The sequence below is a fragment of the Ursus arctos genome, unplaced genomic scaffold (genome assembly GCF_023065955.2).
Source record: "Ursus arctos isolate Adak ecotype North America unplaced genomic scaffold, UrsArc2.0 scaffold_1, whole genome shotgun sequence".
Lineage (NCBI taxonomy): Eukaryota > Metazoa > Chordata > Mammalia > Carnivora > Ursidae > Ursus > Ursus arctos.
In genome coordinates, this window is record NW_026622763.1 from 94,267,592 (window position 1) to 94,281,470 (window position 13,879).

The 13,879-nt window shown below is 46.7% G+C and overlaps 1 protein-coding gene across 1 annotated transcript in view; it reads left to right on the forward strand.

Annotated features, from left to right (window-relative positions):
* Positions 1-13,879, forward strand: part of SGPP2 (sphingosine-1-phosphate phosphatase 2) — a 111,410-nt gene that overhangs the window by 42,442 nt on the left and 55,089 nt on the right. The window contains exon 2 of the mRNA XM_026491835.4: positions 2,414-2,572. Within this exon, the coding sequence (XP_026347620.3) occupies positions 2,414-2,572 (159 nt within the window). The remainder of the gene's footprint in view (positions 1-2,413; positions 2,573-13,879) is intronic.

The following is a 13,879-nucleotide window of genomic DNA, read 5'->3' on the forward strand; positions in this document are numbered from 1 at the left end:
GGTATCATGAAATGACACAAGGGAGGAGTCTGACCCTTTTCGGAGTTTGGGACATTTCTCCCTGGAAAGCTTCAAGGCAGGACAGATTTCTTGGGTATTCCGGTAGCTGGTGGGTTAAAATAACTAATCTTTATGTACAAAGGGGCTTTTTACAGGCTTTGCCTCAAGGACGGGCCTGTAGGATGTGTATTTATAAAACAGAAGCTTCAGAGATTAGTCCTCCTATCAGAGAGAGGGGAGTTTATCATTTATTTGTCACAGTTTTATTCTATTGGCTCTTCCTCTGCAAATCCGGCCCTGCTATCTTGGCAGAGAGGTAGAACTCCATACTCTTCCTTATTTCATTCATTGCGGGCATTATCGTCTTTCCTGTTTAGGATGGTTCTATCGCCATCCTAACTTGAATTTACTTAGAAGTAAAGTTTGTCCCCGTAGAGACATGCATTTTTAGCTTACTGTGCCCGCTCGCCCCGGACCGGTGACTTTCTCCGTGGCTGGGCCATGCACTTCTTTGCTGGAGGCTGAAGCCTTGAACTTCCCATGACTGGAGCTGAGAGCAGTGTCAGCTTCCCCCCCCGAGTCACAGGACTGGGGGGGTGGGGGAGGTAGAGATGCTGGAATAAAATCGGGAACCTTTTAGGAGAGAGGAATGCATACTTGGCAGGCAGCCAACAGTATCAAGTACAGTTAATATTCTTGCAATCTCCAAGGTTATTTTTTTTTATTATTCCTTGAATATAAAAGCAATCTTGGCTTTTTTCAAGGCCTCAAACACAGTATTGGTCCTTTAAAACTGCATTCCCCCAAACAGTGGTGCCCCCCCTGCAAGAGCTCCTCGAAGCCAGGTACCGTGTCTGGCTCACCTGAATATTCTCGGCGCTCTGCATGGGTTCCGGGTCGCAGTAGGCACAGAATGAATATTTGCAGAATAAATGCATGCAACTTATTCTCTGAAATCCCCCAGGGTTCAAGCACCCCAGACTTGGTGTAAAACAGAGCAGAGCCAAAAATGCAGACCTACAAGAGTCCCTCTACACCATTGCCCCTGCCATAGGGCTGCCTCTTCTCCCTATTTTCATCGTTGGCATTTTTCTTTGATTTTATTTTTATGAAGATTATGACTACCATAAAAAGTAGCATGAAAACTCTATTTTTTAGATTGATTTAACAGGGTGACCATGTTTTTGTTTGTTAACTCGTTACTAATCTACCATAATTTAAGGACATTTGTCATATTTTAAAATAGGTTGCCTATTCCTATTTTAACCCCCTTAAGTCTTTTTTTTTTTTTTTTTTTTCCTGCCTACTGCCAGGATAAGAGGGAGGGAAGGGATGGTTGAAAATAGGATTGCATGTTAGCAGACCCTGAGTGTTCTCGATGTGTTTCTTATACCATCCCTCCACTGGGTGGACTGTACTGGTCCCATTTAAAAGGCAAACTAAAGGGGCGCCTGGGTGGCTCAGTCGGTTAAGCATCTGCCTTCAGTTCAGGTCATGATCCCAGTGTCCTGGGATCGAGCCCCGAGTCTGGCTCCCTGCTCAGTGGGGAGCATGCTTCTCTCTCTCCCTCCGCTGGGTCTCTCTCTCCATCCCCCCCAAATAAATAAAAATAAAAAAAAATAAAAGGTAAACTAAAAATATTCATTGGCGAGTGATTTTTCTAAAGTCTCTGTATTCGTTATCCGTGGTTACTGCAACAAATCATCACGTGCTTAGTGGCCTAAAACAACACGGATGTATTCTCTTTCAGCTGGGGAGGTCAGAAGTCCAAAATGGCTCTTATTCAGACAAAACCAAGGCCTCACTGAGGCTGCCTTGCTTTCGGGGGCTCAAGGGGGAGAATCTGCCGCCTTGCGTTTTCCAGCTTCCAGGGGTGCCCTGTGTCCCCTAACGCGTGGTCCCTCACCCCATCTTCAGATCGCCCTCTCCTGGGCCTTCCTGCCTCCTCCTCCCATTTTGTAAGGATCCTTGTGGCCACACGGAGCCCAACCAGGTCATCTCTCCATCTCAACATCATTAATTACACCTGCCAAGGCCTTTTTGCCATGGAAGGCAGCAAATTCACAGATCCCTTAGGATGTGGAAATCTTTGGGGACATTTTTCTACCTACTATAACCCTAGACCCAGAGAGTGTCTTCACGGCATTTACCTTCTGTATATACCGAGGAGACAAGATTTCAACTTTCCTGATAGCCTGTCTTGGATGTTACTTAATTTTAAGAAGAACTAACCTCTTCTGTATTTGTGTGGACAAATCGGGGTCGAGCGCACGCGATAGCAATGCTATTGTAATTACATCGTGCAAACACCTTGGCAGCTGAGAGCCCATGAGTTTGAGAGAGAAGTTTTTAAGAACTTGCCCTACAGTGACATGTTGGATGAACTCCGAGTCTTCTGACTTTTGTCTTTCAGGCTTACGTACAGAAGTACATTGTGAAGAATTATTTTTACTATTACCTATTCCGATTTTCTGCCGCTCTGGGTCAAGAAGTCTTCTACATCACATTTCTTCCGTTCACTCACTGGAACATCGATCCTTTCTTATCCAGAAGACTGATCGTCATATGGGTTGTAAGTATGCTTATTACTTACTAACCACTACTACGCCTACAACAACTACCTGCTTTGGCATTCAAGCACTTTGCATGTGTGTTCTTCTTCTTCTTTTTTTTTTTTTCTTTAACCACTTAGAGTTGAACTTCTATATGGTTTACTTTGGAAATATTAAAAAGCTATGAACACAACTTATTTTGTTTGCAAAAACCAAACAAACCTGTGATGCGTGTACATTGGCACACACCTCTGTTTGGGGGAATAAACCCAGAAGAGTGATGATGTGAGGTGCAGAGAAGAAGAAAGGACAGTTCTGAGAACCCACGTAGGGACATCAAACACATCCTCCCAAGAGGCGAGTTTTAGTATATTTTGACCCCAAACTGAAACTACAAGCCGTTGACTAATCATTCCAAGTGGTCTTTGAAGAGCAGCTGGTGCTTGGAACCAGGGCCCTGGCACGTGGATGGGTGCTACCGGCCGCTGCTTGGACGTGGTAATGCTTGGTGACTAGTCCGTGAAGGCGAAGGGGTTTTAAGGATCCACCCGTTCAGAGGTCAGATTGCTTCCCTGGGAAGGGGAGCATCAGGGCCGTGCGTTTCCCCAGCTCAAGATTCTGCGCTGAAAAGAGAGGTTCAGAAGCACTTGGCGGTGTGAAAGGAGTCTGGGTTCTTGTGCCGCTCTGCTCTGAGAAGCTGTGTGATCTTAAACGAATGACTGCACCACTCTGGGCTTTATTTTTCTCATTTGTAGACCATGTTCAAGGCGGCCTTGGTCAGAAGCCATAACTTCACATGTCCTTTAAGGCAGGGGAAGGGAAGTAAAAGAGTGAAGTCCTGCGTGGGGAACGTGGCGGGGCGGGGGCGGGGTGGGGGTGGAGGGGAGGTGTCAGTGAGAGTCACTGTGTGGCCACTAGGGGCGCTGGGGAGCAGCCGCCTGTCCGCTCCACCTGTGACTGCCCTGGAGCGAATGGGCTGGAGTTGCTAGATTTGTTTTCCGTGGGAAGCCTCCCATTTTTTAAATGTAGGCTTACATCTTTAAAACATTATGTGTCAGCTGAACAAAGAATCCTTGAAGTCCACATGTACGAGGCTTGGTTTGAAGCCTCTAGCCTAAAGCTTTAACCACTAAGCTCTCTAGGGCTTATGGTTATGATTATTTAGCCTCAAATTCTTCCTGACTTTCTTTTTTCCTCCTTTTCTCTCTAAAACTACAAGCACTGGTTCCTTTCCCCATCCCTGTCTCCCAGCCTGTCCTCTTCTGAAATCTAGCTCCTGTATGAGCGAGACTATGACCTGAGACTCTGCAAAAACATAGGCTTCTTGGGCCGCCTGGGTGGCTCATTCGGTTAAGCATCTGCGTTCGGCTGAGGTCATGATCCAGGGGTCCTGGGATTGAGCCCCACTTCTGGCTCTCTGCTCAGCAGGGAGTCTTCTCCCTCTCACTCCCCCCCTGTGCTCTCTCTCTGTCTCTCTCAAATAAATAAATAGAATCTTTAAAAAATAAATAAATACAAAGCATAGACTTCTTGCAAAAGGCGAAAGTTCGCGTAATCATCGGTGCAGGTCTCTTTCCGATGTCCCTTCTGAACCTGCAGAGCAGGGCGTCCCTGGCTCCCTGGGAGGGGAAGCAGAGCTCGTGGGGGCAGGGAGCGTTTCTGAAATGCAGCAAGGGTCCACCGTGCTTGAGTTTCCTCCCTGTCGTTTACGTTCTGTTGCATGCGCATATGAATTTACATCCGTTTTCTAACTTTTACGGTGGTTGAGTGAGGCAAATGATATAAAGCATTGTTATAATTGTTCACGTGCGCTGTCAGCTCAAAGCCAGCTGTCTCCCCCACTGGGAGCGGGCCGCTTTTCCCGAGGGGCTGAGAGAATCTTTACATCCGCTGGTAGTCAGGGGACTCTCTGATTGTCATTTTGGTGGTTATGTTTCAGTGGGGAGTCCTCCCTGCAAAGTGCTGGAAGGATTTGCCGTGTAAGGTGGAATTACCGGTCTTTTGTCAGAGAGTGAGCAAATCAGATCTTGGCCTGAGAAAGGAAAAGGGCAACCTTTGAGTAGCAGATTGTCCTGCGCTTTGGTGACACGTCCCTTGCTTTTAAAAATGGGGCGTGTGGTCAGATCTGCAGGCACCCGGGCTCAGGGTTCCATGTCCTGCACGGTCAGTCGGATCCTCAAAGCAGTGAATTCCTAGTAGTTCCTTGTGCAGACAGTGGAGGCCTTCCGGGAGATAGACAGGGACAGGCAGATGGAAGGGGAGAGACGGGAGGGGGCTGGGGGAGAGACAGAAAGAGGCCCAGAGAGAGGCCCAGATGGAAAGGCACGTTGAGAGGTGGGAGGAGGGAGCTCTGTGCTGGCTGCAGAGATAATGCGGAAGTGGGATAGGCGGGAAGGGAAGGGGAGTTCCTGGTGGTGGTGTTGGGGGGCGTTGGGAGGGAAGGCAGGATGGAGCACAGTGAGGTCCTGGGGGGGGGGGGTAGGGAATCAGCTTCCTCTGATGGAGTCTGTCTTGCGGAAGGGACATGGGTCTTCAGGGAGGGAGGATGCAGCCACGCTGATGAAACGGGGCAGAGCAGAGCTCGAAGCCTCCTAGCGTTAAGCATCTTATCTCGCCCAAAAGGCTTTGAAAGGCAACTGGGTTCAGGAGTGCCAAACCTCTTGTGAGATTTCCTATCCATTCAAAGGTTTCCTTGGATGGAATCCCAACAGGTGTTATTGCATTTAAAAATTTATCATGGGGGTGACTCATACTGTCTGAGGTAGCTTAGCAGAATTTATGGTTCTGTTAAGTGCTTCCTCATTCGCAATCCTGACCGTCCCCCCACCCACCCACACATTGTACATCTGCTTTTATTGGCGTCTGTGTTCACTGCCTTATTTGATTTCATAACAATGGGTATCAGTTTCATCATTTTATAGATCGGGGTAGTGATGCCTCAAATAATAATGAGCCATACCCTATGTTGAGTGGATCAGTCTGCTTTACCACACACTGTGACCATGCTTTCCATATTTTTACCGCCTTAATCCTGCCGGCGATCCTGAGAAGTGGTGATTGCCAGCCCATTTTACAGATCAGGAACTGACGTTTAGAAAGATTAAATAACCCACCCAGGAGCACATTGGGTTAAGTAATTTGATCCTGGCTCCCAGGGCCTCCTGGGCTGGAGGCAGCTGCTGCTGTCATTTCTTAGAACAGCGCTAAATGACATGACAAGAAGGCTCCTTTATTTTTTTTTTAAGAGATGTTAAAACTGAGGCTTTAAGCATTAAAATGACTCGCCCAAAGTTTACTGTCTTTTTTTTTTTTTTTTAGATTTTATTTTTAAGTAATCTCTGCATACAATCTGGGGCTTGAATTTATAACCCTGAGATCAAGAGTCGCTCACTCTACCAGCTGAGCCAGCCAGGTGCCCCCCAAGGTTACCTTCTATTGCGTTATTTGCTAGGATTGTGTTTCAGGTTTGCCCATTTAACATTTATGAACTCTGTATTCTACCTAAGTGTCTCTTATGTAACTTTCTTGACAAGTCAAAGTGTCTTATCCCAGAAAACTTAGACAAGCGAGCCTTTTCAGTTAGCGGAAGACATCAATCAAGTCAGCGTTTCCCTCTTCTGTCACTTATCAGGGTGTTTCACCTGAAATTGGGTTCAACCATTGGATTTCACTGAGCAGAGGTGCTGAGAATTGTTACCGACCTAGATTCTCATGAAAAGACACGGTAGACGGTGCTTTAGGAAGAGTCACTGTCCAGAGTGACTGTCCCATCTCTTGACTTCCATTTTGGTGTGTTGGCAGCCCTGTCAAAAAATAAAAGCATTAAAGTAGTATTGCTGCGTCTCAAAAAGGGGAGAGGTCATTTCGTTGAAACTGCACAGTGGTCAGCTTTGTAACAGGCAAAATCTCACTTTTTGCTAAATCAAGTTATTCTCCATTTAGTAAAATAGCAGTGCAAGTATTGATACCACAGTTGATCCTTGGGAAGCTCCTTTTGGTCTGATCTTACGATGTTTTACTCATTTATATGGTGCCTCTTTTAAGATATCTCCTGGTATTCAGAATGAGATGCAAGAAAAAATGGGAAAAACAAAATTAGGGGAAACGCAGATAAATTAGGAGATAAAGGCCTAGTCTGAAGTGAAATGTAGCCTGCTGATTCAAAGCTGAGCCACAAATTCGTCTTTTTGTCCTGACCAAACCAAAATGAGATTCGGTTATATCCACTAGGAAGCAATTGGCTTATTCCTAAAGGAGCCAAACTTTTCCTGACGCACAGAGTTCATAGAATCATTGAGCTCAGTTGCTAAATTATTTTCCTAGAAATAGTTTGGTATCAGTACCCCCATCATGTGTGAGTACCCATTTTGACTTTTCCTCATAAACTTTGTGCGTTCTCATTTTTAAATCACTGCTAATTTCACCAATGAAAAAATGGTATCTCAGTTAATTTTCATTTCATACAGTTTTAGAGAAGATGAAACTATTTTTCAGATTTTTATTAGCCATTTGTATGAACTCTTTGAATTGTTAGTCTGTCTTTTGAGTGGTTTTTTTTTTTTTAAGGGCCTTTAGTTTTTTAATTCTTCACCAGTTATAAAATGATACTGAGCTATTGATTTTTCCATGGGCCAAGACCATGTATCTTTATAGATAAGATTTCTGGAAGTTTGAGACCTTGAGAAATAGTATTTAACTTTATGGTATCATTAATAGTGACCTAAAGTCCTTTAAAATTGAATTTCAGGGGCGCAAGTGTGGCTTAGTTGGTTAAGTGCCTCTTGATTAAGGCCCAGGTCATGATCTCAGGGTCCTAGGATTGATCCCCACATCGGGGCTCCACTCTCAACAGGAAGTCTGTTTGAGGATTCTCTCTCTCTCTCCCTCTGCCTCCCACCCCCAAATAGATAAATCTTTTACAAGAATTTAATTTCTGAGCTTTTATACTGAGTGTTTAGTTTGGGCACAAACCTCACCACTCCCTGTTGTCTCACCCTTTATGACTGCCCTGGCCCCCTTTCAGGCGTTTGAATTTGGGATTTGTATTTTCAGGCACCTAATCTTTCTCGCTTGTAGTTTCTCTGGCCATAAATAGCTTACACCGGTGACCAGGCCTTAGAAAACCTGGTTCCTGCTGCCTGAACTCTAAAAAAGTTAAAACGTGTCTCGAGCTTTTCCTTGCCTTTTTTTCTATTTGTAAACATTCTTCTCATTCGTAAACATGGCAAATTTGCACATGAGAAAATCTGCCAATTTTTTTTTTACCTAACATCAAAAGACCTGTTCCCCACCATTCTTTCTTCAGTGAGGTTATTTTTAAGAAATTAGTATCCTATCCCAACTGTTCTGACAGGTTTTCTGATGGCTGCTTCCAAGCGTTTTCAGGCAGAGTTCATCCCTCTTCTAAGAATTCGTGACTTCCACCGAGCTCCCTGATTGGAAGTGAGGTGCATGTGTGTGGGGGAGGGGGGTCTTCTACTTCCATCCACAGCTCTGAGGTCTGGTCAGAAGGTCCTGGTCCTGTCCTACCATGAAAGGAACACCAGGCTGATGTTTATGGATAGCGTTGTTTGGTTTCCAGAAAGAGACACACTCAAAGTGGTTCAGAAAAAGGGGGGATTTCTTGTAAGTTTCCGGGGAATCCGAGAGCCAGAACATCACAGGGAGGGATGCTGGTGGACAGTGTGGTCCTCTGCTCAGTGAAGCTGTGACCCCACGTGCCTGCTGCTTTACCTCCTGTTGCCAGCTGGTCACCTCCCAACTGTCTTTGCCTTTAGAGTTGCAAGACCATTGGACTCAGCTCCTTCCGTCTCATGATTCCAGCCATCTCGTGCCATTGTATACATTGGCTGCACTTGGTCCAAACAGCTGTTTTGGGGGGTGGGGATAGACAGTTAATCGGGGCCCAGAGCCACGGGCCAGGTTGGAATATCAAGACTTGGACTGTAATCCTAGCAGTGAGACCTGCTAGAGGCAGGTGAGGGTTCTGGCCGGCAGCGTCTCTAGATTTCAAACGAAAGGACCCAGCGAGACGTGCCTTGGAGGCCTGCGACATAACATGGTCATGAGGCTTCTTCATGTGTTCAATGTATGACCCTTAGAAGAGATTGACCTCTGGCGTGGAGTAAGAAGGAAAAGAGCCAACATTGGGCCCGATCACATTTAAAAAAACAAACAAACAAAGCCCAAACCCATGTCCTCTCTTCCGCAGACTGAACGCTAATGTGGCTTTATGATTTTGTCTCCGTGGTGAATCCCCTCGATGTCAGACAGTACAGTTGACACCCATATCCAATCCATTGCCGAATAATTGTTAGACTGCCCGCTGTTCGTGTTCAGTAGGATCGAAGGAATACTTTAAAGGAAAATGCTTAATTGCTTGGTGAATATAAAAGGAATCTGAGATTTTTCTTTGCCAGGCCCTTCTGTTCCTAGTCTTCCCCGTCAAATTAACTCACGTCAAAGAGCTCACGTTTGAAATGATGGATTTCACATGGCTCACTTTTGGATTATGGAACACTAGCTAGCTGAGATCCACGGTACAAAGCAGACCTAAAACTGACACTTCAACTGTGCCCACGATCTAGACACTGTCTGACTGCTGTGGACTCTAGAGTAGTAGTTTTTTTAATAATTTTTTTTGTTATATTAGTCACCATACAGTACATCCCCAGTTTTTGATGCAATGTTCCATGATTCATTGTTTGGGATATAATACCCAGTGCTCCATGCAATACGTGCCCTCCTTAATACCCATCACTGGCCTATCCCAATCCCCCACCCCCCCTCCCCTCTGAAGCCCTCAGTTTGAAAAAAGTGTTCAAAATCATTAGCCATCAGGGAAATTCAAATCAAAACCACACTGAGATACCACCTTACACCAGTTAGAATGGCAAAAATCGACAAGGCAGGAAACAACAAATGTTGGAGAGGATGTGGAGAAAGGGGATCCCTCTTACACTGTTGGTGGGCATGCATGTTGGTACAGCCACTTTGGAAAACAGTGTGGAGGTCCCTTAAAAAGTTAAAAATAAGGCTACCCTATGATCCAGCAATTGCACTACTGGGTATTTACCCCAAAGATACAGACATAGTGAAGAGAAGGGCCATATGCACCCCAATGTTCATAGCAGCATTGTCCACAATAGCGAAATCGTGGAAGGAGCCAAGATGCCCTTCAACAGATGCCTGGATTAAGAAGATGTGGTCCATATATACAATGGAATATTACTCAGCCATCAGAAAGAACGATTACCCAACATTTGCAGCAACATGGATGGGACTGGAGGAGATTATGCTAAGTGAAATAAGTCAAGCAGAGAAAGATAATTATCATATGGTTTCACTCATTTATGGAACATAAGATTTAGCAGGAAGATCAGTAGGAGAAGGAAGGGAAGAATGAAGGGGGTAAACAGAAGGGGGACTGAACCATGAGAGACTGTGGACTCTGGGAAACAGACAGAGTAGTATTTTCTAAAGCTGACCCATCAGTTGGTTAAGAGGCAAACTTTGTGATAACCTGTCAGGGTGGGCAGAATGGAGGGGTGTCTCTGGATGTGGGCAGGCTGCCCTCTGGCTGTCTCACAGGGGAGTAAGGAAGGAGAGGGAAAAGGGCCGCCAGGTCCCTGTAATTCACCCCCCTCGTCCGGGGTCAATTTTAGGGCCCAAAGATGACTTTAAATGTGATTAGCTCCTAATCCTCTGTTTAAACCACTACCACCGTTCACTTCAAAAGATTGCCCTGCTCGTTAAATTGGTTCTTGCCTGACATTAATGAGTCTTGAAAAGTACTCAGCACTGGCCAGATTGTAACCCATGCTAACTTGCATTGAATGGAACAGAATTAGGTGGCAGAGACTCCGCCCAATCTCTCTGAAGTAGCATCTTGTAATTTAGTCTTAGTTAAATATTAAGTAAATGGCTCTAGGGGGGTTGTTATGTAAGCTGTAGTGGTTTGGTTTTGAAACACAATAAGGAAATATTTTGGTTTTAGTCTGGGTTTAAAAAAAAAACAACAACTTTAAACTGGACTCGTTATGGTGGAACCGATGGTTTGGGTCTCCCCATGGATTGCTGTCTGCCTGAAAAATGATTCCCCCCCTTTCTCTTATGATGATGACTGGAAAATGTGCCCACATTCTTCCCTACCTCTCCTGCCACCCCCCCCCCCCATACTGTCCCTGCCCCCAGCCCCCTAAGACCGTGGTGCTGGATTTGGGTGTGGTCCTGTTTTGATTGAGCAGAATTGTCCTTCCAGAGGGCAGCCCCCATTCCCAAGTTTCCCTTCTAAACGTGTCGCTTAATTTATCTCGCGGGTGTGTGATGGCTTTAGAGCTTAGCTAGGTATGAAATTGTTTGAAACCCCGGGGCCTAGAGGCAGGACACCTTTATGGAGCTTTTAAAATGATGCAAAATGCTAAACATCTCCCAGAGTTTGGTGTGCAGTTTGTCCTTCTCCCTTTGGTTTCATGGTAGCTTTTCAAGTCTTATTAAAAAACAAACGAAACAAATAGCATTTGCCAAGTCCTGTCCAGAGTAGAAAGCAAGAAGCAACCAGGCAGGGAGGAGCAAAAGGCATTCAGGATTCTCTGAATTCACTGGAGTGGCCTAGGAAGAGGGTTGGAGGCTGCCGTCCCCTTCTGCCTGCAGGGACAGTCCCTGCAGGGCTTTACAAAGCACCCTCCTGGACCGGACTTTTGTCCTAGATTCCCTCCCATTCACTTGTAAAACAAAAGAATGAGCTAATCCATAGGCCTTGGTGGGGGCAGTCATTCCCATAAAATTTTCAGGTAAAATCTTAACTCTATTTTTTTTTCCTACCAATCAATTTCATTTGCAAAGCTGTGTTCTTGAAATGGGTCTGCTTACAGAGCCTGCCCTCAGCACCAGGCCCTTTACATCCAAGAACCCCCACTTCACAGATGAGAAAACTGAAACCCAAAGACTTAAGTGACTTACCCAAAGGGACAGAACCAGTGAGTAACACAGGGCATGCTCACCCCTGCTTCTGTCTCCAGACACCAGGTCCTTCTCATCTTGCTTCAAATGTGGCTACACTGTACTCACTCCCCACCCCACGCCCCAATGCAATCCTTCAGAAACGCGCTGGGCCTGCGAGGTTGGAACCTTCCCTTTGCAGGTGCCCTATAGGTACACGGCCCTGTCAGAATCCCAGACGTTCGTCTCTCGCGTCTCTGTGCTGGGGGCCCTGTGAATACGGCCCTGGTCAGACTGTGCCCAGGTTTGCTGCACTTCCCCAGAAGGCCAGGAACCCAGGAGGGTGGAGAAGGGCTTTGGTAGCTTAGTTTCAAGGCTGGAAGTCTGAGGACCGCTGCCTGTTGGTCCTGAGGGCTTGCCTACCTAGGCCCATGCTCTGCTTCCTTACCCTGGTTTGCAGAGCGCTCAAGTGGAAAAGGAGGAGCGAGGATAAGAGTGGCCCTTTGTCCCAGGAGGAGGTGGTGATTTGACCCGCAGGGGACTATCCTCGCCTGAGGAGACAGAACCTCCTGGGGAAGGCCGGCCGTTTTCTTGTCCCAGGCTTCTGGTCTCTGGGCACCTTACCTGCCCTGCACTCCGTGCCTGTGGGCCCTGTGGTGTGAGCACAAGCAGCCCTACTTTCCTCAGTGGCGCTCCCAGAGCTTTTGAGGGTCAGGAAGTGTCCCCTTTGCTGGGAAGGGGAAGGAAAGGCCTTCAGCAGTGAAGTGCTCTACCTGTTCACAGCTGGAGAGGTCAGGCTTTATTTAGGCCTCTGAAATCTTCTAGAAGCTTGACAGCTACTAGACAAACCCAGTCTTATTAACCTAATGGCTGTCTCTCTCCTCCTCCCTGTCCTTTTACCAGCATAGCACGGGAGCTTTCCCCGGAGGAGGCTTTTGTAGCCTCTTCTCCCCAGGGCAGACAGCACGGGAGGCCCCCTTCAGTGAGAGGCCCAGCTGCCACCAGCCCCAGGCAGGCCCTTTTGCTCTGGAGGCCTCCGCGGTCATGCACAGTAGCTGGGAGGCACTAGGCCTGCTTGGGCGGGAATCGGGCCTCAGTCATCGGAGGGTTCATCTGGGAAACTGAGACTTGCTGGCCCGACAGACTCCAGAGGCACCAGCCCTCTCTCCGGTGCATCTGCTGGTGTCGGAGCCCCAGCTCCAGCACGGTCCTCGCGGGGTATAATTTTAGTCTGCAGTATATAATTTTCAAGGAGCCACAGTATGACTGCTTATGAGTAAGTAACAGCCTACAATTCAGAAGCGTGAGCCACGCGTGGTTGTGTCGGCACAGGCTGAGTGGTCCTCCGAGGAGCAGAGCCTCTGTGCCAGCTTTCGAGACCATGGTGACTCGAAGTGCAGTGACGGCCATCATTTGTCGAGCCCGGACTCTGCGCTAGATGTGGGGCGATGGACTTACAGTACCGAGTGCATTAGAGGCACTGTGGTCATTCTCCTTTTAAGGGCAGAGAAGCAACGTGAGCAGGCCGGCCCAGCTGGCGTAGCCGGTGGGGAACAGACGCAGGATTTGAACCCATGACTATCTGATCCCAGAATCCTGGCCACGAACCACTGCCCTCGGCACTAGCCTTTTCCCTTAATTATGTTCAACGTACCCCCCACTTTTTTATGTATTTAACAAGCTCAGTGAATTTTATTATTTCATTTTACAAGTAGCAAACCACATTAATACAAAAAGCAAGAAAATAAGAAAAAGTTCCCTAAATTCTACCTGCTTTAGTGATTGGAGGGCGGTTCACCCTTTCCATCTATTTGCTGGCCTATCCACACGATGTTCGATCACAGCGTACGGTTTGCATACTGCTTTGTGATAATGGTGTGCTCGAACGTTAAGTAGGACTCAGAGGTCATGCATGAATACGTAGGAAAAAGAGGGAAGCGGGGCTGCGATGACTCAGGAATCTTTCAGCCTAAAAGGAATAATTGAATGAAAGGATGGTTTGTTTCCGCCAAGAGTTAGGAGACTCGGATTCTAATCCAAGTGAAAATTGCTGCCTATTTAACACAGTGTGTGTGTCAGCAAGCTGGGATGGGCTCCTGGCTTGCTGGCCATCCGATGTATGCAACTCGTGGTAGTCCAGAGTTTACTAATAACTACGCAAATGGCATTTATTTCTGGGCCTCAGTTTGACCATCTATGAAATATGGAATTGAACAAAATAACCTCAGGGACCCTCTTATTTTCAGAGTATTGCAATTATAAGAAATATTGATGGGGATGGATCTTTCCAGATAGTCAGTTTTTGTTCTGACTTCAACAATGCATCTGGTCCTATAAAATCTCCCTGGAGTGACACCCCCTACACCTCGACTGGGTTAGCTCCTACC